Source organism: Stigmatopora argus, chromosome 11 (assembly GCF_051989625.1).
Source record: "Stigmatopora argus isolate UIUO_Sarg chromosome 11, RoL_Sarg_1.0, whole genome shotgun sequence".
NCBI classification, from domain to species: domain Eukaryota; kingdom Metazoa; phylum Chordata; class Actinopteri; order Syngnathiformes; family Syngnathidae; genus Stigmatopora; species Stigmatopora argus.
This window is the reverse complement of record NC_135397.1, coordinates 2,717,613-2,744,825: the sequence shown is the minus strand read 5'-3', so window position 1 is coordinate 2,744,825 and position 27,213 is coordinate 2,717,613. Positions and strand designations below refer to the sequence as shown.

The 27,213-nt window shown below is 42.7% G+C and overlaps 2 protein-coding genes across 7 annotated transcripts in view; one reads left to right on the top strand and one right to left on the bottom strand.

Moving 5' to 3' along the window:
- The window catches only part of nckap1 (NCK-associated protein 1), a 48,953-nt gene that overhangs the window by 15,373 nt on the left and 6,367 nt on the right, over positions 1-27,213 (top strand). The window contains exons 2-25 of one of the 5 annotated variants that reach the window (XM_077613876.1): positions 569-623; positions 6,015-6,201; positions 6,898-7,028; positions 7,566-7,636; positions 13,665-13,836; positions 14,313-14,752; positions 18,093-18,110; positions 20,818-20,928; positions 21,971-22,063; positions 22,139-22,195; positions 22,278-22,420; positions 22,522-22,612; positions 23,047-23,184; positions 23,274-23,322; positions 23,400-23,556; positions 23,908-23,964; positions 24,399-24,495; positions 24,601-24,707; positions 24,790-24,922; positions 25,112-25,193; positions 25,263-25,321; positions 25,721-25,866; positions 25,939-26,071; positions 26,158-26,277. In XM_077613876.1, coding sequence (XP_077470002.1) covers positions 14,645-14,752; positions 18,093-18,110; positions 20,818-20,928; positions 21,971-22,063; positions 22,139-22,195; positions 22,278-22,420; positions 22,522-22,612; positions 23,047-23,184; positions 23,274-23,322; positions 23,400-23,556; positions 23,908-23,964; positions 24,399-24,495; positions 24,601-24,707; positions 24,790-24,922; positions 25,112-25,193; positions 25,263-25,321; positions 25,721-25,866; positions 25,939-26,071; positions 26,158-26,277 — 1,899 coding nt within the window. In that variant the 5' untranslated portion in view covers positions 569-623; positions 6,015-6,201; positions 6,898-7,028; ... (1 more) ...; positions 13,665-13,836; positions 14,313-14,644. The remainder of the gene's footprint in view (positions 1-568; positions 624-6,014; positions 6,202-6,897; positions 7,029-7,565; positions 7,637-13,664; positions 13,837-14,312; positions 14,753-18,092; positions 18,111-20,817; positions 20,929-21,970; positions 22,064-22,138; positions 22,196-22,277; positions 22,421-22,521; positions 22,613-23,046; positions 23,185-23,273; positions 23,323-23,399; positions 23,557-23,907; positions 23,965-24,398; positions 24,496-24,600; positions 24,708-24,789; positions 24,923-25,111; positions 25,194-25,262; positions 25,322-25,720; positions 25,867-25,938; positions 26,072-26,157; positions 26,278-27,213) is intronic. The other 4 variants (XM_077613877.1, XM_077613875.1, XM_077613880.1 and 1 more) reach the window with 4 other exon arrangements.
- On the bottom strand, positions 5,730-17,070 carry LOC144084983 (dual specificity protein phosphatase 19-like). 2 transcript variants are annotated; one of them, XM_077613882.1, is made up of 5 exons: positions 16,999-17,070; positions 13,580-13,817; positions 11,749-11,795; positions 8,988-9,143; positions 5,730-6,176 (listed from the first exon to the last, which is right to left on the bottom strand). In XM_077613882.1, the coding sequence occupies exons 1-5, from the start codon at positions 16,999-17,001 to the stop codon at positions 5,994-5,996; spliced, it is 627 nt and encodes a 208-aa protein (XP_077470008.1). In that variant the 5' UTR covers positions 17,002-17,070; the 3' UTR covers positions 5,730-5,993. The 2 variants fall into 2 exon arrangements, with proteins under 2 accessions (XP_077470008.1, XP_077470009.1); XM_077613883.1 differs by lacking the exon at positions 16,999-17,070 and adding an exon at positions 13,956-14,219.

Genomic DNA, 27,213 nt, shown 5'->3' with positions numbered 1-27,213 from the left:
AATTAAGCAAATGGAAGTGGCAATTAATTAACTGTGCAAACACTTTGATTAAAGAGCTGACAATCAAGCCGGGGGGGGGCGGGGCCCAGCCACGCTGATGCCGACCTAACGACTCCCGGGTTATCGCCGGGGAATTGACGTCGGGGCCCCCAAATTCATTAACGGCGTACGCTTTCAAAATAAAAGTGCAAGTGCACGCGCGCGGCGCTAAAAGTCAAACGGATCCGAGATGAAATCTTTTTAATCAATGCGAAACTTGTCTGCCAAGATATTTCCTCTTACTCAGCGCTTTTTGTGCCGATGCGCCTTTCACTGGCTTTAAGCGTTTTTTTTAATCAGGTATTTCACTTGTACGAATACCGTTTTACCATCGGTGACGGGCGACCGGTTTGAATGGGGGCGATGAATGGACCGGACATTGAGACCTGAACATTTGATGAAACTTTCTAAAACTGGTCTTTCGCCATCATTTTCCTCATTCCCAGTATGCGGTTTTTTGTAATTTTTAACTCTACTTGCTGGCAAAAGTTAAAGCGTCTTACCGTTTTGTTGTTTTTGTGTCCCCCAGCTCCGATGGGTCCCCGGAAGACCCCTTTGATGCTCCTCAGCTGTCCGTCGTGCAGGTGGGTGGATGAGATCACAATGTAGTAGCACGCCATTGGAAGCTCTCGCACACTTTTCCCGGACTTGCACTGCGAGCAGAAGGCGTCTTCCTCCTCCTCCTCCTCCTCCTCCTCTTCCTCCTCCTCCTAGTTGTCCTACTTGAGTGTCATGAAACCCATCAAAAAGAAATGAGCCGGAGTTGGTCTTCCTCTGATGAATTCTCTTTCTACTGCAAGTTTCCCCCTTCAATATTTCACGCGTCTCCCGTCCTCCCCCTCCCGGCCTCCCCCCCACCTCCTCCCCGCCGCTTCCATCCACCAAGTGTCGTCTCCTGCTGCAATCTCAGCTCCCTCTTTGGGGTCTCCTCCACTTTTTTCCCCCTTTCCCGCACCTCCGTCCTATCGGCGTGGGCTGGCGGAATAAGCACGGCGGTCCCCCCCTCCGCGAGATACCGCCGCTGCTGCCGGGTCTCCCGGCGCTGATCCGTGGCTACGCGGCGAGCAGAGTGCTTTGCTCCTCACTTACCCGCCGTTACCATCTGCCCTTTTTAACGCATGGAGTGCTGACGCTTGCTCTCTCACTCTCTCTCTTTCTCTCTTTCTCTCTCGCCCTCTTCTCGCCGCCTTAATCATCTCGAGCTCCAGCCCTCTCCTCCTCCTCATCTTCCTCCTCTCCAGCCAAAGAAGACAAGCTCCACCTACCGGCGAGCAGGCAGTGCAGGCGGCGTGGAGAAATTCTCCTTTCTTTCAAAGCCGTGGGAGCAATTATTCCCTATCCTTTATATCCGGCTTAAGATCCACGCTCAAGTAATCTCTTTATCCTGGCGGGCGAAACCATCCACGCCGGCGGCGCTAGAATGGCGATGTCCAACTTTCAAAAGTAACACGATGGCTCCGTTGAAAAGTAAACGACCGGAAGCGGAGGAAAATGGCCGGCGTTTTCGGGAAGTCTGTTAAGGGGAAAGGTCTGGTCTTCTTCAATGATGGATGCGATTGTCGGTTAAATTGCGGCAAATTGTTACGCGTGTCATCCGCTTAACGCGCAAAATATGATGGCGATAAAAGGACTAAACGGATCTGGAAGGCAGATGGACAGCGAGTGCTTCCCATACATCCAACCGCACTCTGGTCGTCTGGTTTGCGGTTGCTTTTGCTAAAGTGTATTATGGGAAATGAGCGAGCGAGATATGATTGGCGGCGCGAGAGCATTCGCTTCCTTCTCCTAACCGCGGATGAGCGTTTCAGACCACACAAACCTTCTAAACCCAACGGGAACTTTGGCCAAGCCGACGCCGGGAGCATAAAATGTTCTTTTTCGACCTTATTAACCTTTCTACAGCGCATCATTAATATGCACTCACAGGCCACAAGATTAGGAACACAAAGCATCCATTTTATAAACAAACAAATGCACAAAGAGTCCGTTAAAGTGGAGATCCGTTGCTATTTGCCGCAGCGACAACGTATTTTTTTAGGATACGTCCAGTTGGATCGATAGTTTAACCACAGGTGTCAAAGTGGCGGCCCGGGGGCCAAATCTGGCCCGGCCCGAGAAAGTAAATCATGAGTGCCGACTTTCTGTTTTAGGATCAAATTAAAATGAGTGTAGAGTTATATTAAATTTCCTGATGTTCCCCCTTTTAAATCAATAATTGTAATTTTTTAATCCATTTTTTCTGTTTTTAGTTCAAAAATCATTTTGTAAAATCTAAAAATATATATAAAAAAGCTAAAATAAACATTGTTTTAGATCTATAAAAAAACGGAATATTCAGGAATTTTAATCCAGTTCTTTTAATCCATTTATACAAAAAAATCTAAATATTATATCTAAAATGGTCGGCCAACATAAAATTTAGTTGACGTTAATGCTGACACCCTTGGCTTAAGCAATAATTCATTTAAAAAATATATATATTTCAACATGTTTACATTTCGTGAAGCTCGTTAAGCATTCCGTCGGCCATTTTCGGAATCCCGAAACGTCCATAAAATGCAACTCGGATACCAAACGATACAAAAATCTGGAAAACGGCTCTTTTATAAACTTTACATTTCACGAGGTCGAATGGCAAGGGTCCGCGAAAGCACTGTCGGGACCCCCGAAAGAATCTTTCCTTCCCCGGCGCACGGAGCCAATATTGCGGCGGCGTCAATGACGGCGCGTCGAGCAAAATAAAGGCCGCCCTAAGCGGCTTATCTGATAAATTCCCCCTCCCATGATCCACGGCTGTAATAACAAGCTTAAAAAACTCCCCCAAGCCTCGCTAGATTCATTTAACACAAATGCAAATGTCGCACGTTTAACTCCTCTATTTATTTACTCTTTGATTCGCTATAAAACGCGAACATTGCGTCAGCGGGCGACACGTGTTTGCAGCCTGTTTGGGAGATAAAGAGGAAAATGTCAAATATGCACTTTGCCAGGCTTGCGCGTATTAAACGAATGCCTGCTTGATTTAATAATATATCACACGGGCACGCGGGGAGCAATAAGAGAACTCGCAGCGGCAAACGGCGAGCCCCGGGAAAAAAATAAATAAATATAAGAAAGTGTTTTATCCCTGTGAGAGGATGGCCTGTTTGGCTGCTTTATGATAAGAGCGTGCGAACCCTGACACGCTCCGTTAGACCATGAGATGGTCCGACTCGGTGGATGGAAAAGTCTGAGTGTTTTTACTTCCGCAGTTCTACCGCAATAAGTTAAAAAAATAAATAAAAAATCATTCCTAGAGTGCGCCTGGGAGGCATTTCAATTCATTCAAGTGCATCCTTGTTTTAATACATTAGCATCATTTCCCAAGTACGCGACTGGCTGATTTGTAAAAATATGGAAAACTGATGGAACATATTAAGCCTGAGCTCAAGTGAAATTAAGGAAATTTGTCACAGAGTGTCACGTCCTCCTGCAGTACCCCGGGATATGAAATAGGTGTTGCCTCCTTCGAATATAGAATGTTTAATATTAGGAATTTATATATGCATAAATCATTTTTTGCTGCATGGGAAGTATCCAGATGTCGAACCGAGATCTGGCCCATAAAGGGGGGTGTAACATGTAAATTAAAATGGCTAAAAACAATAATTACACCTAAATCTTGCATGGATTTTGAAAAATAGTAGTGGTCGGTTGCATAAATCTAACTTAAGAGAGCGATTGAATGAATCCGCCGTAGCTTGCGAGCATGTTAGCATCTCGAGCCGGTCGCAACATCTGCCCGGGCAAATAAGTGGCGTCACGTTCAAAGTCGTATCGATCGTTCTTTGATCCCCAGTTAATTATTCAGGGACATTTTGGCCGGGGGCAGACATTTGATCTGCCACTGAAAATGCTTAACAACTTCAGGACATTTGATTATTTTGTTATGCTAGTGGACAAATATGTCCACATATTATATAGAATATTAATGAATTCATTATACATAATATAAAATAGTTACCCCGATGGAAAGTCTATGGTTTAAGTGTATTTACAGTATCTCCTATAATTTAGATTATTAGATTAGAACTTTATTTTTTATAGGAACTTTATAGGAAATTTCTTTGTTGCAATAGCAAGACAGACACAAGACACACAAGACATTGTAGACCTAGTTAAGAAACTGGAGCCACATACAGGAAGTCCACAAGGTGGGGATCTTCTATAGACCGAGACTGAGGTTACCACATAGTCAATTTCTGGACTATAATGCGCAAGTTTTTCCTTCGTTTTGAGCACCGTGTCTCATAGTGTGTTTGTGTGTGTGGAATTTTACAGGCTTTGGATGTTAATATACTAATATACTTTTGCCTTTTTGTCTCGTGCAGCTTAGATTGTGGCAAAATAAAACAGTTTCTTGTAAAAATATGAAGACATCTGTAGCATAGAGTCGAAAAATGATAGTAACGCAACTATGACTTATAATAAGGAGGTGTAGTAACGGTATAGCTACTGTCACTCAAGTCTCTGACTGTAGGAGAAAGTTAAATTGCTATCAAAGCTAGCTTCCGCTAGCCTCCCATCCACTTGTGTGCAGTCAATCAAAGCCAGAAGCACACTGGACATTCGACAGGAAAGCAATCTGAATTGGCTGCAGGCCCCCGTGGAGAAGCTACAGATGGGACGGCTGGAGCCATCCTGCGGGCCGTCTCATCCAGACGTTAAAATGTCAGAAAAATGTCAGGGGGAAACCCAGTCGGGCTCGGCCGTGACGGCTCCTCGCCGACGATGCCATTGAACAGCAACAAAAGGAAAGGCCAAAGTGGTGCTGTCATGCAGCGGCGTTTGTGTGCATGTTTTGTAGCCCTCCCACACATTTAGCAAATCACACAGTTGAAATACAAAAGATAGATTGTCAATGTGCTTCTAAAGGGAAACAAAATGTTTGCGTTCCAGCACTAAACAAAAAAAAATAGTTTTTAATGGTCTGATTTTGATGGCATAATGACGCGACTTATCAGAGCATACAAAGGAAGTCAACTAACTTGATTTTGGTCTCGGTTGGGCTGTAAAACATTTGGACGTCGCAAGCGATGAAGTGCCCGTGCGCAAACATGGCGGTTATTAACAGTGACAGAAGCCGGCTCCACGCAATCAGTCGGCGGGCTTTACGGGCCCGTTAAATAATGGACGACCTTTACGGGACCGGCAGGAATTGCCAGCCATTTGGCACTATTTAGCTCCTCCTCTAAGCCGCTGGCACGCCATCAACGCACGCGCACCAGGCGTCCATGCCAACGCCAAAAGCCCCAAATTGGAAAAAGAGGACGGCTACGCTTTTGAACAAGAGCGTATACTCATATATTTTAATAGGACCATATACCAGCATCCCTCCTTTTGTGTTTTTTTTCTGGCATGCCACTAATACCCAATTTCTGTTGATTTTTTAAAACACGCGCACGCTTGCTGGCTGCCGTTCGTCACTCATTTTTGAAAACAGGCACTTGAGCGTGCATTTATTGTTAGACACTTCAAGAAAGATTACGTACTTTTGCGCTCTCACACACTTCACTATTGTTCTTTTTCACATGCGCACACACACTTTTGCTGTTTTTAAAACACAAACATGCACACACAAAATTTAATTGCAATATGATACGGATTCATTACATTCATTCATAACATTTTTCTTGATAAAAACAAGACAGTTTGTCCTTAATCGATTTATTTAATGAACAAAATCTGTTATTTTACAAAAAAAACCATCAAAATAATCGACATTTTGGGCGAGTTTGTCTCTGAAAAAAAATCCAAGACGACAATATCGTAATGTTTTCTGTTTCCATCATTTTAATTGGATCGCTGCTTCTTTTGGAAGTGATTTTGTATTTTCTGTGATCTTGTAGAACATACACGTTAAGAGTTCTTTCTTCTTCGCGGTATGAAAACGAAAGCCAAGTAAAAGCTAAAACTCATACTTTGTAATTCTGCAGTTGTCGGAGGAACCCCGAGTTGGGTTGGCAGCACGGCCTGGCCCGCTTCACCTGTTGGAACGCCTCCTCGAACGGGAGTCCCTCACGCCACATCAAGTACGCCGTGACCACGGAAGAGGAGCGGGACACGCCGGCGTTGCAGTGGACCAGGACCACGCCATTCTGAAGACAGAAACCACAGACTGAGGTTTGGTCCGATCGTTATCTCCATCGGTGACTCACGTCAAATCCATTTGAACGCACACATAAAACAGTTCATTTTTAAACCAAATCCAATTTGTCAATGGCAATGTCAATTATTGAGTGAATAAGAGAGGCAAAATGTAGCTTAGATGGGTGTTTCAGGGTTATTGCTGTTTTTCCGGTCGCGTTTTTCACCCCAAAACCTAAAAAAAAATGGCCACCTCGCATTCTGAAGGTGATTTCAAACCTGTCCCGATTGGAAAGTTTGGTCGTAAACAACAGTTTAAGTTTAAGTGTATTTGAACACATCACCCGAGCACGGATGTGGACCAAAACAAGCGCGGGGATTCATTTATAGTCACAACAATAGCAACGTAGCGGCCCGAAAATGGGGTTCAACTTCTGAGAGAAAAGGTCAGATAGATAGAATGAGCACCACACCTCAAATCTTCACCATATTTGTCATTTGGGGAAAGAGCAAGAAGCATCTAAAGACTACATTAACTTTTAGATGGTCCCAAACACAGGCTCACTGTTGACTAATATTTTTGTTTATGCTATAAAATGCAGTCTTTTGCTGTTCAGGTTTTATAATTGTTCTAAAATTGTGATAGAGTCATAAATGGAGATTTAAAGCAGCGTACAAAAGGAATATCAAGCTCATTTCCAACATCTGGCCCTTTTTTGCTCCCCTTTTTAGAGTCATTTCTCGCCGTTGGATCACGCATGGCCTCTTTTCATATTTTAAGCCAGTACAGACGACGGGTCGCCGCCGGAACGGGAAAGGGAGAAAACGGCCCCCGGATATGGAACACCACGAACGGAGAACAGGTCGGAATGAACCCTGAAATGTCACATTCTAAGGTGTTAACACCCTCAGGGAGGTTAAAATGTATACGTTGTTAGGGATGGGCGATATGCAATATGTATTTTTTTATGTCCAAGCAGCAGTAGATGACAGAAAATGTGAAAACGCCTGCTAGACGTCGACGACGGACGTCCGCCGAGTCGGACGGGCGAGCCGAACTGGCTTTTTCTGCCTGTAATTGGCACGTTATCGGCGCGTTCTGTTGTTTGTTTTTCAAACGTAACCCAATCCGGCAGCCCCCGCGAGCGGACGTAAAACACACACAGATAAGAATATTCATCTTTTATGAGTCACGGAGGTCGCTCCGTGGCATTATCTGTACAGGCTTTGCCATAGTTACGCAGAGCAGGCCTTGTTTTTTTTCCTTTTTTTTTACTTTTAGGGGGATAAGAAACAGCTGCAAAATGAAAATGAGCCGAGCTAGATAATCCATCACCGGGCAACATGGAAACTTAATTTGCTCTTGGTCCTAGTGGTCTTGTTTTGTCCTTATTTGACAGTGCCGGGGTCTGCCAGGAACGCCATCCCATAAAAAGCGGGTCACGGGTGAAGAAAGGGACACGCAGGAGAGGTATTTACTATTTCTTAACCCTCATTTTTATTTTTATTTTTTACATTGAACTGAAAAAAATAGCAATCTACAGTTTTTTCATTATTATTTTTTATATTATATTTTTCCTCTTTCTTCCTCAAAAATATCAAAAAAAATAGATTTAAATTAGAGTTCAAAGTCAACTTAAAAAAGAATATCTACTACCAAGAAGGGTAAAAAGGAGAATTTAACCAAGCATAGATTTATCCATCAAAATAGTTATTGATTAATGCCATCATAAATTAGTTGACAGATTTGAAACATCCAAAACAGTGAAGGCTTTGTGGTGTCCAATTACTAGGAAGTTCGGTGCCTGCCTGCCTCCATCAACACGGATTGGACGTCCATGATAGATTAAAAAAATACCGTATTTTCACGACTATACGGCGCATCGTATTTTTAGCCCCAGTGTCAATAACGAGTGCTATTTCTGTATTTTACACACACAAAGGACGCACCGTTTTTATAGCCGCAGCCAGGCATGGCAAAACATACACCATCTTAAACATACACGCTACACCCACACGCTAAAAACACGTTTCTAAAAAGGCAACGGAAGCAAAACTGAGTTTGGTTGTACTTTATTTAGCTATTTTACAATGTACTCGCGTCATCATCACCCACAAACCCATCAAAGTTGCTTCGTAAAGCTGTGTTGATGCCGATTGCCAGGCCACAATGCATTCGCAAATAGTAGCTAGCTAGTAGCTAGCATCCATGCTTCGTAAAGCTGTGTCGATGTCGATCGCCAGGCCACAATCCATTGTGTGTATTGACAAAATAACTATATATCCCAGCAGTCACTGCGCAGTACTTTTTCTACGGGAAAATAGTAGAGTCAGGGGCTGGTTGCCGTAGTTGTCCTATCGACTGATTTATTTTATGTTATCGTGATAACAATTTTAGTATTGGTCCATATATAAAGCGCACTGGATTATAAGGCGCCCTGTCTATTTTGGAGAAAATTTAAGACTTATGTGCGCCTTATAGTCGTGAAAATACGGTAAGTAACAAGACAGGGGTAGTAATGTAGGTATAGCCCTAGCGCCACCTATGGGTGCATGGCGGATCTGGTTTGCTCTGCGATAAGGATATCTAAGATAAACTATACATGAACGCGTTGCTGATGCAGCAATGTTGGGCTTGGTGCTTGTCGTTTTAATTTGCAGCCCAAGGTCCGTTGGCGTCACCCGTCTCTTATAAAAAACAACATGATGAATGTACAGTGCGCGTTCATTGATTGAACTGGCGGCGAGAGCTGATGGAAAGCGCCCCCCCCGGGACAAGCCAGAGAATGCGTGCGGATTAATGCTCCACTTCTGCCGTATACCTGTTCCTCCCGAGCCCGCTCGATAAAAGCGCCGCACTCCTCCACGTGGGAAGTGACGTCGGCGTCCGGGAGGTCCAGAATCTGGACGCTCTTGTAGATCACCCGCTCGGGGAACGGGTTGGCCACGCCGTAGGCCACGTTGAGCACGTGGGACACCTGGAGGGCAAAAGAGACCAGGTGGCATTGTGGGGCAAATGTGATTGGTGGCACTGTGGGCCAATGAGAGGGCTGTGTTGTGATTGGCACAATGGCCTTGACGGAGAACGTTGAAAATTAAGCAGATGTGTGGAAAAGGAGAGGAGGAAACAGAAGGGGACGTGATTATGAGACAGATGGCATCCATTCATTTAGTTGTCGTTGGCTCGTCTCGCTTTACTCGACTTACCTGAGAGACCTCAATCTGCTCTTATACAGATTATTTCTATTCATTTTCATGCTGTTTGCTCATTGGTTTAGTTATAGCAAAGGGGTGCAGGTTTTTGATCCATCTGATCCAGCATGGACTGTTTAGCCCTGGGGCAAGGGTGTCAGACTCGGGTTGGTTCGCGGGCCGCTTTAAAGTCAACTTGATTTCACGTGGGCCGGACCACTTTAGATATAATATTTAGATTTTTTGTAATAAATGGATTAAAAGAACGGAATTAAAAGCCCTGAATATTCAGTTTTTTTTTATAGATCTAAAACAATCTTTATTTTAGCTTTTTAAATATATTTTTAGAGTTTACAAAATGATTTTTGAACTAAAAACACAGAAAAAATTGAATAAAAAATTACAATTATTGATTTAAAAGGGGGAAAATCAGGAAATTTAATATACGTCTATACTCTTCATTTTAATTTGATCCTAAAACAGAAAGTCGGCACTCATCATTTACTTTCCCGGGCCACACAAAATGATGCGGCGGGCCAGTTTTGGCCCCCGGGCCGCCACTTTGACCTGTGGTGTCAAAGTCGGTTTGGCCCAAAATGTTAACCGCCATTTCCATTTTCTATCCTTCGGTTCTCACTTTTTTCGTTGAGGGAGGGATAAACTCGTGCCCAAGGGCCGCCGTTGCCCACCGCTCGTATAGCAAAGCGTACCGTACAGGGTGTACCTGGGTGACGGAAGCCGACCCCCAATAAAACAGCACGCCACTCGATTTGAACCCACGCCGGCAATAAAAACAGGAGGGCGGAATGAGTGAAATGATGACTGCGGCGTGCTAGCGTGAGCGTCGTGTTCGGCAAACGGAGAGCGGCGGTCCAAAGCGAACGACGCTTTTGCGGCTCATTAACGAGCCGCGGCGGCTGCGGCGGACAACGCCGAAGACGGGGGGGATCGGGGAGGTCAACAAATTACACCGGAGCTCTAGTCGCGCTCGCTCTTAATGCCGCCGCATCTGCTTCGAAACGGCCACGCGGTAACGGTCATCGACCCGAAAACGGTCCGAGCGATGGCCTCTCATACGTTAGCGCGCATTAGCATGTTACCCTACGATCGATGGCGCTAATTGCCGCGCAGCGTGTCACAGGTGCGCGTTGGAATTAAATTACAACAGTCAGTTAAATCGTGATTAACGACCTCGTCAAGAGCGCAAAGGCGATTAAGGACGACTGCACCATTTTTTCCCCTCCAACTTGAATACACTTTTTTAAAGAAATATTTTGATGTACTAGAAATGTGTTTTTTTTTCCCCATCATGTTTGGTCATATTGCCATTTGGTCACGGCCGTTCATAAAAGCATAAATCGTGGCACCGTCAAGGTACCGGCGTATATTGGAAAAAGATAAGCAAAGTACATTTTCAAAGATAAGACCTGCAGCTATGAAATGAATACTTCCCCGACTGGATCAATCAAAAGCGAGTTCGGTTTTTATTATTCAGTTGTCAGGGTCTCTCCAGGATGCATTTTTAAAATGTATTTTCAATCATATTTAAGGCAAAGATAACACGCAACAAGAATCTTGTATAATTCATAAAAAAAACAATTTCATTTTTCTGACGTCCAACACTGGGAGAAAAGGGATCAATAAAAGTAATTTTATTTTAGAGGTAACCATCGTGAGTGGTGGCGGCCATTTTATCAATGTCATCAATGATATGTGAATATTCCACATTGCCCATCCTTTCCTGTGTATTTTGCGTCAGTAATTCTGATATCACAACATGACTGCGTTTATAATTGATGCCATTTTTTTCGTGTTTAAACACGGTTTTCTCCATTGTCAGATTTCGAAGAAATGTTCATATCTCAATGCAGATTCATTGTTTAAGCCTGGTTTGACGTGTTGTCTGCTGGTTCGGCCCTCAAATCGCAAGATATTTTGGCAAAATCTGATTTATTTTGGAGCATTTGACGAGCTACTTGAATTAGATTAGATTAGATAACTTTATTCATCCCATATTCGTGAAATTTCACTGTCACAGTAGCAAGAGGGTGAGAATACAGACACAGAAAAAGACATTTTAGACATAAATATGGTTAAGTCTCACGGGCTTTAGCAACTACGGGGGAAAAGGCCATCTCATGACCTTCCGGGCAGAGCAAGTGGAACTATGAAAGCTAGCGATGTTATTCCCCAAGAGTGAGAGCGTTTCGTTGAAGCTGAGCCGGAATTATTCACTCCCCCTACTGAGCACAAGCGACACTGCACGAGTCCCAGTTTAATCTCACGTCTCCACACGAGCTCGCCACACGCAAGGACGCAACACGCCTGCACTATTGATCTCCTCAACCCACCCCGCCCCGTCCCTCCAATTCTAATCTCTGCGACACTGACCTGATATCTCTGCAAGGTGTCCATGTCGTGGGCCGCATCCTGAGACCCTGAAAGAGAGATGAGAGAAATGTGCCTTTGAAGCAAAACTATTGAAGCAAAAAAAAGGCTGTAGGCTTGCATGTACTGCTAATATTGAATAATAAAATTTCACTTCTCATTATGAGGCAACAAGAATACTAAATACTATTGGAGCAGCTGCTGAGGAGTGGATGAGATTATGGATATGAATTTACTACTCATGCTGATTTTGTATTTAACTCTTTAGAGGACTGTGTCAAAGTGGCGGCCCGCGGGCCAAATTTGGCCCGCCGCATCATTTTGTGTGGCCCGGGAAAGTAAATGATGAGTGCTGACTTTCTGTTTTAGGATCAAATTAAAATGAAGAGTATAGATGTATATTAAATTTCCTGATTTTTTTCCCCTTTTGAATCAATAATTGTCATTTTTTAATCTTTTTTTTTCTGTGTTTTTAGTTCAAAAATCATTTTGTAAAATCTAAAAAATATATAAAAAAGCTAAAATAAACATAGTTTTAGATCTATAAAAAACTGAATATTCAGGGATTTTAATCCAGTTCTTTTCATCCATTTATAAAAAAAAAATCTAAATATTATATCTAAAATGAGCCGGCCCACGTGAAATTAAGTTGACGTTAAAGCGTCCCGCGAACCAACCCGAGTCTGACACCCTTGCTTTAGAGGACAGGTGTCAAAGTGGCGGCCCGCAGGCCAAATCTGACCCGCCGCATCATGTTGTGTGGCCCGAGCAAGCAAATAACGAGTGCCGACTTTCTGTTTTATGATCACATTTAAATGTAGATTAGAGATGTGAAGGGAATATTTCCTGTGTTTCAATGAGTTGTATACGCTGAAAAAAATCACATTTAGGGTGTATTAGTGATTTAAATTTTTAAATTGTTTTTGTTAAAAAAATAGTATTATTATGATGGGATATTATGTCGTAGTGCAAGTACAATACAAGCATCCTGCCTTGCAACGTGTCAGGAAAAATAAGTGTAAAAGTAAATCTCTCCCCAGAGGGACAATTAAAGGGTTGCGATGTGAGCCTGTTATAAAAATGGACACCGAGAGTTGAGCGTGCGTGAAGCGTTCACGAGAGAAGTGTGTCGTCTTAAAATGAGTTTGCTCCAAAGACCACCCAAAAAAAGAAAAAAAAGTTGACACGCAAAATCCCAATACGGTCGTAAGCGAGGGGTTGTCATGCCGCACGCTGCCTCCGATTGGCTGACGTACAGGAGAAATGAGCGGGACTTCAATGCTGTTAGCGCTAATGTGCCGTAAAGGAAAATGGGACTTTTATGGAGCCGAACAGATGTAATATTATTATTGATCCCCATTGACAAGTTGTCTCGTCGGGGAGGTGAAAGGTCGCGTTGTGCGTCGACAAAAGCGAACGGCCATGTTGAGCATTGAAGGAATTCAATGTCACGTTAAAGGACGTTCACGTGTACGCGAGCCACAAAGGCATTGGGCCACCACCAGGTGGCGCTGCCTTTTTTTTTTTTGCTTCCAGGGAAAAGCATTTAGGTGTTGATGCATTAAAATGCCAATAATGTGTGTACGTACAATACAGTAACAAAAAATCTAATATGGTTTGTTGAAAATGTCTAGGTTGGCTGTTAATTCCAACAGAAAATATAAGACAATTTGAATTGTTATCTGTCTTCACGTGTTGCTGCACCATTACGCCATCAACCGATGCTATTATTGGTTCTCCGGGAGTTTTGAGAACAAGGCAAAAAAAACAAATTGGTCAAATAAACATGTAGTTGTCTTTATGTTACGAATGACTGGTTTGTTGTGTTTCTCACCCAGCAATAAGTAAGGTCGGACCACTCCAACTTGGAGGTCAAGAGTTTTATCTTCTACAAATCCACATCCATTTCCCTCTTCCAGCTCTTCCACCTGTGTTTCTCCATCGGTGGTCTTCTCCAACAACTTCCTGCCCGTTACCGTGGTGATGCGAGTGCATTGACTTCTCAGGCGGCTTTTGGAGAATCCCTGGATCTCCCCGGACAGTGAATGCATCACAGAATAGGTGATGCAGGGCTGCAAAAGACGCAATATGGTAAAGCTTTTAAAAAAATTAATAGATTTCACAATTTTGAGTTCCGTTCAATCTAACATGAAAATCTGTTTATTCGCATAGAACTGCAAAATATAATGGAAATATATAAACATACTCACTTCGAATCAAAACACAAAGAATGGATTGGTATGGCGTGCGACAAATCAGTTTTATAATCTTTGTTGCAAGCCTTTATGTTCCATCACAGCAGCCGTTAAGATTTTAAAAAGAGCCCAAAATAAACATTAGTTAGCAAAATGCGCAGCATTTAGCATTTACACGGACACCAAAGTCGGAAGTACGTAGGGAAAATGATGCGTTCATGGTTCTAAAGAAAAGTAGAAATAAAGAATTTACTCTTGGGAGTGTGAACACACCCTAGTCAAAGATTCAACCGCTTCCATTATGTTTCGTCACCATGAAACTGTTAATGATCCAGTCGAGCAATAGAGAAATTTAAAATTGTCTCCACGTAGGAAACACAAGAGTAGTGCAAGTCGGGATGCAAACACTAACGAGGCCTAATGAGGCGCACTGACCGTGAAGGCATCACGGTGTGGAAACGAGGACGCCTCCTCTCCTCTCATCCTAGTGACCGAGAAAAAAAAACACGGCGAGCGGCTGGAACGACAGTGGGTGGAGTACAGGAAGCTGCTGCTGTCCTCGGCTATCTAATCATGGCCCAAATCTGATTCTTTCACAAACACCACAAATAGAGCAGCCGAGATTGCGGACGTTTGTGATTTTATACCCGCTTTTTTTCCTTTCTCGACCGTGTAGTGGGTGGATTTGATCGAGGAGCTCCAAGATGTCTCGGGGAGTGATCCAGCCCAGCCAGCAGAAGCTGGCCGAAAAGCTCACCATCCTCAACGACAGGGGCATCGGGATGCTGACCCGTGTTTACAATATTAAAAAGGTTCGCACACTCACGCTGTAATTATATGCACACGGACTAACTTGAATGAATATGAACATCTGTACCTGAGAACCGGTGTCACTAGTGTATTAACGTACGCCAGTGAATAAATTCCTAATCAGATTGCTTAACGTGTAAACTCGAGATCTTAAGCAATATTTAGTTTCGATCCATTTATTACGCGATGTGCGTTTATTCATAACAGCGCGAATAAGAAAGTGAATTGGCCTTAATTTGCCATCTCAGAGGGTGAAGGTGGGCACGGCTACTGCTAACAGCGTTAGCTTGCGGTAATGTTGGCCCCTTGCGCCCGAAAGGGAATTCGCGAGGAATCGGAGGCGTTTTACTGCGCAAGGACATTGAAATGTATTTATTATCGTCAATCGGTGCAGAAATGACGATCGATACAAGAAAAATAGCCCCAGTGGGCTGGCAGTGACAAGCGTCGGGGCCTGAGTCCAAGCGAGCGTCGCTTGATGTTGAGTTAATGGCGGAGGGTGTCGGCTATGCTATGCTAAGCTAGGCTAACAAACCAGGGCTCCGCCTAACTCACGACGGCGCGATGCCCGAAGTAGAGTGCTGAAGTTCGGCTGTTCGGTGGTGGACTGCCTGCTAGCAGCACCAACAAAAACATGTTAGGAAATCCTCAGCTTCTTAACGCCCTCTCACGACAAGAATTAGGCCAATTAGACACAATTGTAATGGAATCAAATAGCATGTTGAAGTCACTTTTTGGTAAATACACCCCAAATTATTGTTTTGACACATTTTATTTTTTTCTCACAATATATTGTGGAGTTTTCCCAAAGCCTAATACTAATACTAATACTTCCCGTCATTATTGTATACAACTCTCAATGGGATCCAATTTTAGAGATGATGCAAAAATAAAATCTCTTATGAATTTTGTCATCTTCCATTTGGATGAGTCTTGCAGTTTAATTTAATTACTGTAAAATTTGGACAACAATGTTCATGTGAGTGTTAAGCTGCACCCCCAAAATTTTACATGAAATCCTTATTTTTCCATACATAAACAATTCATCAGCCTGCAAAAAACCATAACTAATTGCACTATAAGGCACAAGGTTCAAAGCGAGGGTGTGCTTGTGTGTGGTGTGGTTGGGGGGGTTACAGTAGACAAATCCATAGAATCTCTTTTATGCTTTTTTGTCTACTACTCTGCCATTTTTTTTTCCCATTGGCTCACAACTTTCAGTTAAAAGTATCCAGCTAATAAACATTTTTTGGCCAAAAACTCTGAGGGTTCTCAAAGATTGTGTGTCAAGATGGCCGTGACTTTTGAAATATCATTTGTCCTAAAAAAATTGTCCTAAAAAAAATTGTCCTTGATATATATAAGTGCAAATGTAACATTATTTTTCAGAAAAGCATCAAAGAAACTAGAATGTACTTTAGTAAGAATCTTGTTTTTCCAACTCGTTATTTGTTATGGTGGATTTTAGAGGTATTTGTGTATTTTAGAGCCAACGGTATGAAATTGCATTTTACAGTCACATTAAAAACAATAGATACTTTCCCCGACAGTGTCAATTATATTAGTAAAGTGACAACAACAACAACTCTTGAAAGATATCTTGTAGATATTTACATGGCTTGTTGTTATGTTTGTTCTTGTGTGGGAGTTCAGTGTTACCCTTTTTAGCCTTTTAAATACTGTCATTAAAATTGGGTAGCTAGCTAATATGGTAGTGTTTATATTGATGTGTTGGTGAATGTTTGTGTAGTCTTGAATGCTACTTTTGTGAGGGAAAACAGAAGACGTCTGATAGGATTAAAACTCTATGACTGCTTTATATTGTTTTTATAGAATGGTGGAGTTTCATCCCAGAGATAGAAAAGAAAAGCCATTTAGTTTGGAAGCTCACACCCGTTTCTGTTATACTACAACTCACATTCATCAGTCGTATAAATCTTCATAATGATCATAAGGAAAGGTCTTAATTACATGCTCCTATGGACACAATAAGCTATACAACTTATTTTTTATAACCGTCCTTATCAGCCTTTCCTAATTTCTGGCAGCTTTATTTTCTTTTTTCCCTTATGTTCAACCACACGTGCCTGCCTTTTCCCCCCACGCAACTTCCTATAATTTCTTAGCCCCAACTCCTATAGCAAGTTAAATATCTGATGAGTGTGATATACTTCATAAGCTATCTGATCACTGTAAAATACTTCATCTTGTATCCTCATTTTACAGTAATCAAATTTAATCTAATTACCATTCAGGATTGCTCATCTGCGTGCATCCCCTGGTAAACATAAATTATTCACGTCCCTCGATGCATTTCACAATCTCTCGGCTCTTTTTGATTTTCACATTTCGAATTGCTGTGATGGATTGTATTGTGCGGCAACACGAAAGCTCGCCCCCCTCAACCCCCCGAACCCCCCCAACGGTATGTGCTTTGTTACTTTCTCACTGTTCTGGGATCAACTAAATTTGCTACCATGTTGCAGAGAATGTCCCGGAATACTAAGCCTCGCCCCAGGCTGATATGATGGCCTGATGGGATTTGGGGGTTACTGGCAACAATCTCACTCATAAAGTATCCACTGAACAATAACTGAAAATGAAAGCGATGCAGTCGTTGAATCGTGAAATTAGCTAAATCTCCCAAATGAGCTTATTGCTCGGGTCTACTTATTTCCAAAATCAGGAACCAAGTAACTCATTTCCCGACGCTAACGTCACTCACCCACCGAGGCCGACCTCCATTTTAAAACCGCACTTTGACACGGGGATGGTGACCCCCGGGTGGATAAAAATAAAGTGGCGCTAATATTATTCAACTGCGCCCAGCTGTGTAATGGAGCCTTGGAATTCATCAAATTCCTGAGTTGAACCAAAGTTCCACTGTCATTTTCAATGCACTTAATGGTGCCCAAGCTGTACGAGGACATGAGCAGCTGCCAAGTGCCTGTCGCGCAGATGCCGAGGGAACACTCGCCAGTTACTAAGCAACCGCCGTCCCCCCCAAAAAAACTAGCGGAAATCACGCAGGGGCCTAAACTTTGTCTTGGCGCGTCGCCGCCGAGCGTCGGCCATATTATCCCGCCGGCCAAAATGAATGTGTTAATTCCCGGCGAGCGCGTCAACGGCAAATCAGCTTGCGTTAAACGAGCGTTAAGTAGCGTTCGCGTCCTCGTGCGGCCGGCGTGTGTCCTTATTTTGATTGTGTTGTGGATAACTGCAGCAATGCAGCAACACGTGTGCGAATAACACAATGCATGTGTGTGTTGAGCAGTTTGTCTGGGTGGTTTTGATTTCTTCTCTTCTTCTCTCCGTTCCAATGCTTCCCCTTCTCCTATGCAGCAAGGACAAGTTTGGAAGGTTTGCAAAGTTTATCACCTTCCACTGATGAATCTCCCTCCCTCCATCCCTCCCTCCCTCTAAGCCTCCCCCTTCCTTCACGCATCAACCCTTGGACGCCTTCCTCGCCCTAACCTCCTCCCCATTCCTGGCTACCTGTACTGATTTGTTGGTCCTCTGTGCTTCTTCATGTTTTAATCAATCACATTGGTTGGTTGTCTTTAGTTTCAAGTTACAGTTGCCGGTGTCCTTATTCTGGACATGGCGGCTTTCCCCATACATTTTTAGATCTTAAACAACAGGTTTAATATTAAAGATTAATAAAAACAGATCATTCCAGACCTCAGTTTTAGGACAAACCCACTCTTAACACACATTAGACATCCGAATAATCATAACCACGGTCTATTCTGCTATTTTTGCAACAAACCCTCCCTTCTCGATGCCGCTTGGACTCTTTCCCACGCCGTCGCTCGATTGGCCGCGTTTGTTCCGTCTCCCCCTTCCTTCCCTTCATCCATGCCTCCCCCCTTCATTTAGCTTTAATGCACCATAGTGCTCCATGCCAATAACATCTCGCAGTAGTCATTTAACCAAATTGATGCTAAATGAACTACACGTGATAACAATGGACTGGAAGATGTTCTACAACGGAGCACTTTGAGCTCTTGCATGTTTTGGCACACGACCCCCCTTTTCTGTCCACAATCATTACGCCCAACGTAGGTGTTTCCATTGAATGTGGAATGTCAGTCATTGACTCAAAAGTGCATGTGGGAAGCTCCCGTGCCATGACGTCGCATCCATAACACGTCTGTCGTCCAATTGGATTTCGCTCCAGTGTCGCACAATCATTGGAACAGAGAAAAGAAAGCATTTTCTTTTGCAGCTTGTAGCATCACTGCTCACGTTTAACAACATGGTGGCGCATGCGTGTGGTATTCTGACGGTTATCTCCGCGGAATGTGTGTGTGGTGGCATAGAGAGAGAAAAAAAATCACAAGGTGTCTGGTGGAGTGAGATAAATTAGCTTTATGTTGATTTCAACTGTCACATCTTAGAAGTTTGTGTGACGTTTGGACAGACTCACCCGTAGGAGATTAGTGTTTTTTTTCTTTTTAACAATCATCAGTGTTGGAAGTTTGTATGCTGATGATGTCAAAATATTTTTTTTTTTCCCTCCCAGGACTTTTTTTTGTTTCAGTTAAAAGTTAGAGGTAGTACTGAGTGGTAGTTTAATAACCATGATAGTATGATATTAAATTTGTACAGTAGGATCTTACTCTTTAGCATTTGTATCCTTATTTTTATGTGTGGAAATTGTCAGCTCATTTGTGTCCATTCTTTTTTTATTCACCAGGTCTTACTAATCAACGCCCACACTTCATTACTATCTCTTAACGTTTTAAGAAATTGCCTTTTAGATTAAAAAATCTTTTTTAAACTTGACTGACTATTAGAATCAAATCTTGCCAATTAGTGAAGTACTACCTGGCCTGCATACTTGAATTTCTTATTCCATTTCACTACTCAGAATAGAAAAGCAGTTAAACACATTTTAATTAGTAGTTAGTAAGTAATAGGTTTGAAAGTTACTTGCCTTTAAAAATAAATAATAATTCTGCTGTTAGTGTAAAAGAGCTTGTGTTTGACCTTACTTTGCCTCGCTGTAAATCAAATATTTGTATAATATTAGTTTCTACTAATCTAATTACTCAGCAGCATGAGTGTGGTATTCTACTTGTACTACGATTGTCTTTGGGTCCCGTGAATGGTCGAATGTGAGGCAAATGAAATGATTTTTGCTGTCTGTCAATGGCACATGCATGAACCACAGCTTGCTCACCCTCCACGAAAACACTTCCCATGATGCATGAGCTCTCGCTCCCCACCAATCAGAGGCCGTTTCTCAATATGCATACTTCTCCATACTTACGGTCTTGAAAACTTGAAAAAAATCATCAGCGTCAGACCAAGTACTGTCAAATGCCCCAATGATGTTTTCCCAGGACAGTCTGTTTGTACATTAGTTTTTAAAATCTCTATTAACACCAAGTTGGAATTTGCCGTACTTGGTATTGAGAAACGACCACCGTCCTTGAAAGTTACTTCTTTACATCCAATGTGCAAAGGAGGTTCCTCCTGAAAATACCAAGTTAGTCAATTTTCATGTAGGTTTCTAGACCGCCCGGAGGGAGATAACTTAATTGCGTACTCAAAATTGCTACTCCTCTATTATCTGTGAACGGATCAGAATGAAATAGGGTAGGTTTATTCTAGGGATGTATGCGCATCAATCGTCAGAGGTCTATTTCGGATTTTTTTAAAACTCCAAATAACCCAAACATGGAGTGATTTGGGAAAAGCAAGGCATCCATATTTCAATTTCCTTTGAGAGATGCTAAAATAGTCATCAAGACGATAAAATCCAAACAAACAAAGCCACAGATAACATTGTATATTCTTCCAACCTTAATACAAAATGGATGCTTTCCCAGGGTTCATGTTGCTGGAATTTGCATGCCATAGGGCAACATATCCAATTTGTGTCTCTTTTTCATGCACTCATCTTAAAACTAGTCACCGGGATGAAGGAGCATTCATTTTCTTGAGTTATACGCCGCGGGGAAGTCAGCTACGACCCGAAAACGGCATATTGGAAATACTATTAAGAACTGCTTTTACGCTCCTCACCTCCTTTGCTTTTTTTTCTTCCCCCCTCACTCAGGCATGTGGAGACCCCAAGGCCAAGCCCTCCTACCTGGTGGACAAGAACCTGGAGTCTGCCGTCAAGTTTATCGTCCGGAAGTTCCCCGCTGTGGAGACGAGGAACAACAATGTGAGTGGCGGGCTTGCGGCTTGATGAGTATCCCGAGGTGTCCATTATTTCAAATGATTATTATCCCCTATGTCAGTTAATTCCATTTTTTTGCCTTATTTTATGATTATGTTTTTTATTTGTTTGTGTGAAGGAGTAGTAAAACCGATGTTTGGATAGAGTGCGACATTAGCTCTGAAGAACGGAGTAAAAATTGGACGAGTGTGTGTGTAGAGTCATTACTTTGCCGTAGCAAATGTTCCTATAGCTTGCGGCCTTTGTGCTCCCGTGAAGCGTGTGGGTGTGTTTATGTGTCTGGCTAACAGCTTTATTCAATATAAATGTGCAGAAAATTGGTCTCTTATGTTGTTTTTCTGTTTTGTGTGTTTGTTTTGCATGCTAATCCTGGCTTATTCCGGATTTGTGCTTTTTGGTAAGTTTGTGTATTTTATTTGAGTTTTGTCAGACTGTAATTGTTTATTTCTTCCCGTTTTGAGGCTATTTTTCCCCATTTGATTTGCTCGGCTGGCCACGTTTTTTAATTTTTTTTATGTTCAGTAGTTTAGTGCATCAACCAATTTCTGTGGATGCTTTAATCACCTGCCTTGCGCCGTGTGTGCTAAAAGTCTAATCTGCTTTTGGCAGAAAAAGCCAATATTAGCATTTGTAAAATCAGCAAGCATTAAAATTCACACCTACAGATTAATAAGGGACCTCTCTGAAGTTAATGTTTGTTTTTGGAGGAATGTGTGGGCACTTTGACAGACTCCACAGAGGAAAGCTAGAGCCTAGTCTTAAAATTTTGCTACTATAGGTCCCTTAACTTTTGAAGTTTGCCTCTACCACATTTTAGAAATATTGGCAAAAACAAAGAAAACTAGATTATATTATTTTTAAGAATAATAGCGTTTGAACTATTTCATTGAGAGAATTATTAGTGTGTATTTTGAGTGGTTTATAATCAGCCAGTTTGGTTACTACACTTTTTAAATGAGGGATCTTATTTAACAGTCTTGTGATTTAATGTTCCTAACTTAATATTTCATATTCTGTGACGTTACAGCAACAGCTGGCGCAGTTGCAGAAGGAGAAATCAGAGATTCTGAAGAATTTGGCTCTGTACTACTTTACCTTTGTAGATGTCATGGAATTTAAGGTTGGGACTCAATAACCTTTTGTGTGTTGATTGTGTGTCAAATGGTCACGTGAACGCATTCGTACAATTTGGCAGGACCACGTGTGTGAGCTCCTTAACACCATTGATGCGTGTCAAGTCTTCTTTGACATTGTAAGTGCATTCATTATCGCTAGATTTCTTTCCTTTTCTGGTGTGAAGGATTTGACAATTTGACATTTTATTCCCTGTCAAGACGGTGAACTTTGATCTGACCAAGAACTACCTAGACCTGGTGGTGACTTACTCTACGCTCATGATCATACTGTCACGTATTGAAGAGAGGAAAGCCATCATCGGACTGTACAACTACGCTCACGAGATGACGCATGGAGCCAGGTGAAGAAAACCCGCAAAAAAATCAATACGCATTAAATTGTATGTCTTCTAACTTGTGAGTGGCTTTCATTCTAACTTGAGTAACTCTTGTTTTGTGGCAGCGACCGTGAGTACCCAAGGTTGGGCCAGATGATCGTGGATTATGAGAACCCTCTGAAGAAATTGATGGAGGAGTTTGTCCCACATGGCAAGGTACCGTGTCTCGTTTGTGCAATACTTTAATTATTAGAGGTCATTCGTCACGAGACATATCTGATCTGCTCTTTTTAATGAGCGCTTTAGTCTCTTTGTCTTGGCGGCCTAGCGTGACAAACCAGTGGTAGCAGCTGCTTGTTAGGTGATGCATTGATCTTGGACACTTCAAATGCGTGCTTCAATTAAACATAGTTCTATACAAATACAATGTAATATTAATGTTGATTCTGTATATCCAACATTCTTAGGAGTTGTCAAACCATCTCCGCTACCGTCCCAATTGTGCAGCTCTTTGCATCCTTCCGCCGTGAATTGAAATGAGTTTATCTCTAGTAGATTTTCATCCATCGCTGTCACTGGCAGCCATTCAGCTAATGTCAGACGGGTTTGTGACCCATTGACTTTTCCTGTTTATCTGCCCGTTGGCGTAGTCTCTGTCCGACGCCCTGATCAGCCTCCAGATGGTCTATCCCAGAAGGAATCTGTCGGCCGACCAGTGGAGGAACGCCCAGCTGCTCTCGCTCATCTCCGCTCCCTCCACCATGCTCAACCCTGCCCAGTCAGACACGGTGAGACACCCAATCACCATTCATCTTTCTTACACTTTATCAAGAGGAATAAAAAGATCACAAGAATGTTTTCTTCGCTCCCTTTCTAGATGCCCTGTGAATATTTGTCCCTGGACGCCATGGAAAAATGGATCGTTTGTAAGTCCGCGAGAGGACACCAAGTCCAAGAGGCCTCGTTCCCGCTGACCCTCACATTCCCTTTTTCTTGTGTTCAGTCGGCTTCATCTTGTGCCACGCGGTGCTGAACAACGACGCGGCGGCGTTGTCGTTGTGGAAGCTGGCACTGCAGAGCTCCACCTGCCTCTGTCTCTTCAGGGATGAAGTCTTCCACATCCACAAGGCTGCCGAGGATCTTTTTGTCAACATCCGGGGGTAAAAGGGGACACGGAGGGCTCATTTTGCAATAGATTAGTACTTTGTTCATTACTTGCCACCGCTGCATAGGAAAAACATAATCATAATAGTATAAATACATAACAGTCCGGTAAAGTAGCATCTGAGTAAAGTCTCCTGGGATGATGATCAGAGACTTGAGGGCGAGCCTTTAGCAGCTGGGACACTTAAATGTGGATTAGCTCACAAGCTGGGCGCTACGCTCATATAATATATACGTAAAGTCTGATTTTTAATGCATTTCCCACTTTGCTTTTGAAAGGGAGTGACACATTTTCAAAACAAAGTCTTTCAGCAAAATAAGGCGCCTTTTCTTTGTGTGTCTTCCAGGTATAACAAGCGCATCAATGACATCAGAGAGTGCAAGGAACAGGCCCTGTCTCACGCGTACGAACGAACGAACAAGCGAGCGCGCTGCTTTCCCAAATGCCATCGCATTTTTTTTCTTCCTTGCACTTAGCAAACAGATTTATTGAGTCGCCTCCTTTTTTTTTGTATTTCCATTTCCCATCCTGCATTTGCGACCTGCTCATCTGATCTCTCTCGGGATGTCTGACTCAGATGTGTCGCCTTCCTTTTTTTCCTTTTCTTCTCTCTCTCTTTGTTCCCTCTTAGTCTTCCCTTCATTTCATTCGCTGTACTTAATCTGTCTGCCGCTTTCATCTTTGTTCTGATTTTTGCCGCCATGGCTGTCATTTACTCACTTTGGTGTCTGCCGAGGATTGTCCTCAAAGTGTCAACGCAGCGTGTAAACTGGTGACTGGGACTCGGTTCCGGTCCTGCATTGCGTTCTGACTTCCGTCTGTCTGCTCGCCCCGCAGAGGCTCCATGCACCGAGAGCGACGCAAGTTCCTCAGGTCCGCCCTCAAAGAGCTGGCTACCGTTTTGGCGGACCAGCCGGGACTCCTGGGTCCGAAGGTAGTTTAAGAAAACACCATTTTAGCCTTTTTTTCCCCCCCCCTCTCGTGTACCACTTTGACACTGAGAGAAATCGTCAAAATCTTTCAATGGCTCTCCCCGCAGGCCTTATTCGTCTTCATGGCGTTATCGTTTGCTCGAGACGAGATCATTTGGTTGCTCCGACACGCCGACAACATCCAGAAGAAAAGCACAGACGACTTCATCGACAAGTACAGACTCTTCCGACTCGAGCGTCCGCATCGTTAGACGATCACGGGCGACATTTCTTGCCGTTTTTGTGTCGTTCCCCAGACACGTCGCAGAGCTGATCTTCTACATGGAGGAGCTGCGAGCCCACGTGAGGAAGTATGGGCCGGTCATGCAGCGATACTACGTGCAGTACTTGTCCGGCTTTGACGCTGTGGTGCTTAATGAACTAGTGCAGGTGAATATTTGCCTCCTTTTAAAAGTACAAGCTTGTTTATAAACAAAAGACAATTGTGGCACTATTAAAAAAATATATTTTTACTCAAGACAAAGGAAACACAAAAAACTACCTTCTTGCTGTTCTAACAGTAGTTAATGTAGCAGCGTACTAGTTTCTAATTGGACCCTCATGTTTTCTGTGGTCCAGAACCTGTCTGTGTGTCCAGAGGATGAGTCCATCATCATGTCTTCGTTTGTCAACACGATGACCTCCCTCAGCGTCAAACAAGGTAAACGCAGTACAATTTGAAAGAATGAAAGAAATGTTTTGCAAATGGCTTTCAATTGTACTTTTGCAGTTGAGGATGGCGAGGTGTTTGACTTCAGAGGCATGAGGCTCGACTGGTTCCGACTGCAGGTTTGAATGCCTTCATCTCACACAATATCTAATGAATGCACTTATAGTAACAATGTCAATTTTTTTTAATTAAAATTGTTTGCTGATCATTATTGTTTTTCCACATAGTTATATCGCTCAAATATGTACCTAATTAATTCAGGTTTGGCTATTAAAAAAAGTTGATGGTTAGTTCCTTTTTTTAAGGAGATAGCAACCTTAGTCACCAAATTCACAAATATTTCAATTTCTCTTTAAAACAACACCTGAACTGTTCAATTTCATTGAGCTAGCTTCTGTTGCTCTTAAAATAATGTCCTTTGGTAAACGGGGTACTCGAAGCTTGTTTATTTTTCTCTACTAAAGTGAATATCGCTGTTATTGATGAACATGTTGAAGCAAGCTGTTGTCTTTATGCAGGCCTACACCAGCGTGTCCAAAGCTAGTTTGGGTATCGCCGACCACAAAGAGCTGGGCAAAATGATGAACACCATCATCTTCCACACCAAGATGGTGGACTCGCTAGTGGAAATGCTGGTGGAGACCTCCGACCTCTCCATATTCTGGTGAGCTTCTTGCCTGTGCACCAAGAATTCCATCAGCAATTTTCCAAATATATTGTGTATGTGCGCGTGCAGTTTTTACAGCCGCGCCTTTGAGAAGATGTTCCAACAGTGCTTGGAGCTTCCCTCGCAGAGCCGCCACTCCATCTGCTTCCCTTTGCTTTGCACACACTTCATGTCCTGCACACACGAGCTCTGTCCCGAGGAGGTTAGTGTGCGCCAATACGCTTCCAGTAGCCCGAGGAGGGAATGTCGCATCTGTCCCTTTTACCATCTTTGCCTCTGTCCCTGCAGCGTCACCACATAGGGGACCGCAGTTTGTCATTGTGTAACATGTTTCTGGACGAGATGGCCAAACAAGCCCGGAACCTCATTACTGACATCTGCACTGAGCAATGTACGCTCAGCGACCAGGTAGGAAGAAGCACATTATCTTTCGGGGTCGTTGATGGCAGCCAATAGGCCACAGGTGTCCAAGTAGCGGCCCGGGGGCCAAATCTGGCCCACTGCATCATATTGTGTGGCCCGGGAAAGTGCCGACTTTCTGTCTGTTTTAGGATCAAATTAAAATGAAGATTATAGATGTATATTATATTTCCTGATTTTCCCCCTTTTAAATCAATAATTGCAATTTTTTCATCCATCCATGTTTTTTGTTGTTTTTAGTCCAAAAATCATTTTGTAAAATCTAAAAATATATAAAAATATTTTCTATTTTCCACTTTAATATGGAACATAATGATTAAAAGAGATTTCCCCTTACTAAGAAAAAAAGCTCAAATAAACCTTTTTTTTTTAGATCTATAAAAAACGGAATCTTCAGGACTTTTGATCCAGTTCTTTTAATCAATTTATAAAAAAAATATCTAAATATTATATCTAAAATGGTCCGGCCCACATGAAATCGAGTTGACATTAATGCGGCCCGCGAACCAACCCGAGTCTGATACCCTTGCAATAGGCCGTTCAAACGATTTAGACGTCAAGGCAGCATCGAATACGGTTAGCATAACTGCGGCAATTTGAGAAATTAGAAAATCAAAGCAAAGTAACCCGTCCTGATGTCATTAAGTTATCCTGATAATTGATTGTAATGGAGGCTTTGTTGTGTGCTTAAGAGTTTCTTTTTGCACTTTAAGCCCAGTTAATGGGTCTGAATCCTTGGCAATAACATCCCCTATCTTCTAATTGTTCACCAGACAATAAAAGTCACAAAGAAGAGACTCAAAAGTCCATATGATGGGATTTCATGGCCGTTATATAATAATGCCCGCTGTCACATTACTGCTCGGGTTCCTTTGTTCGGAGCGTGACGTAAAAAGCCTCTTAGGTTGATGTGGGATCTGGCGC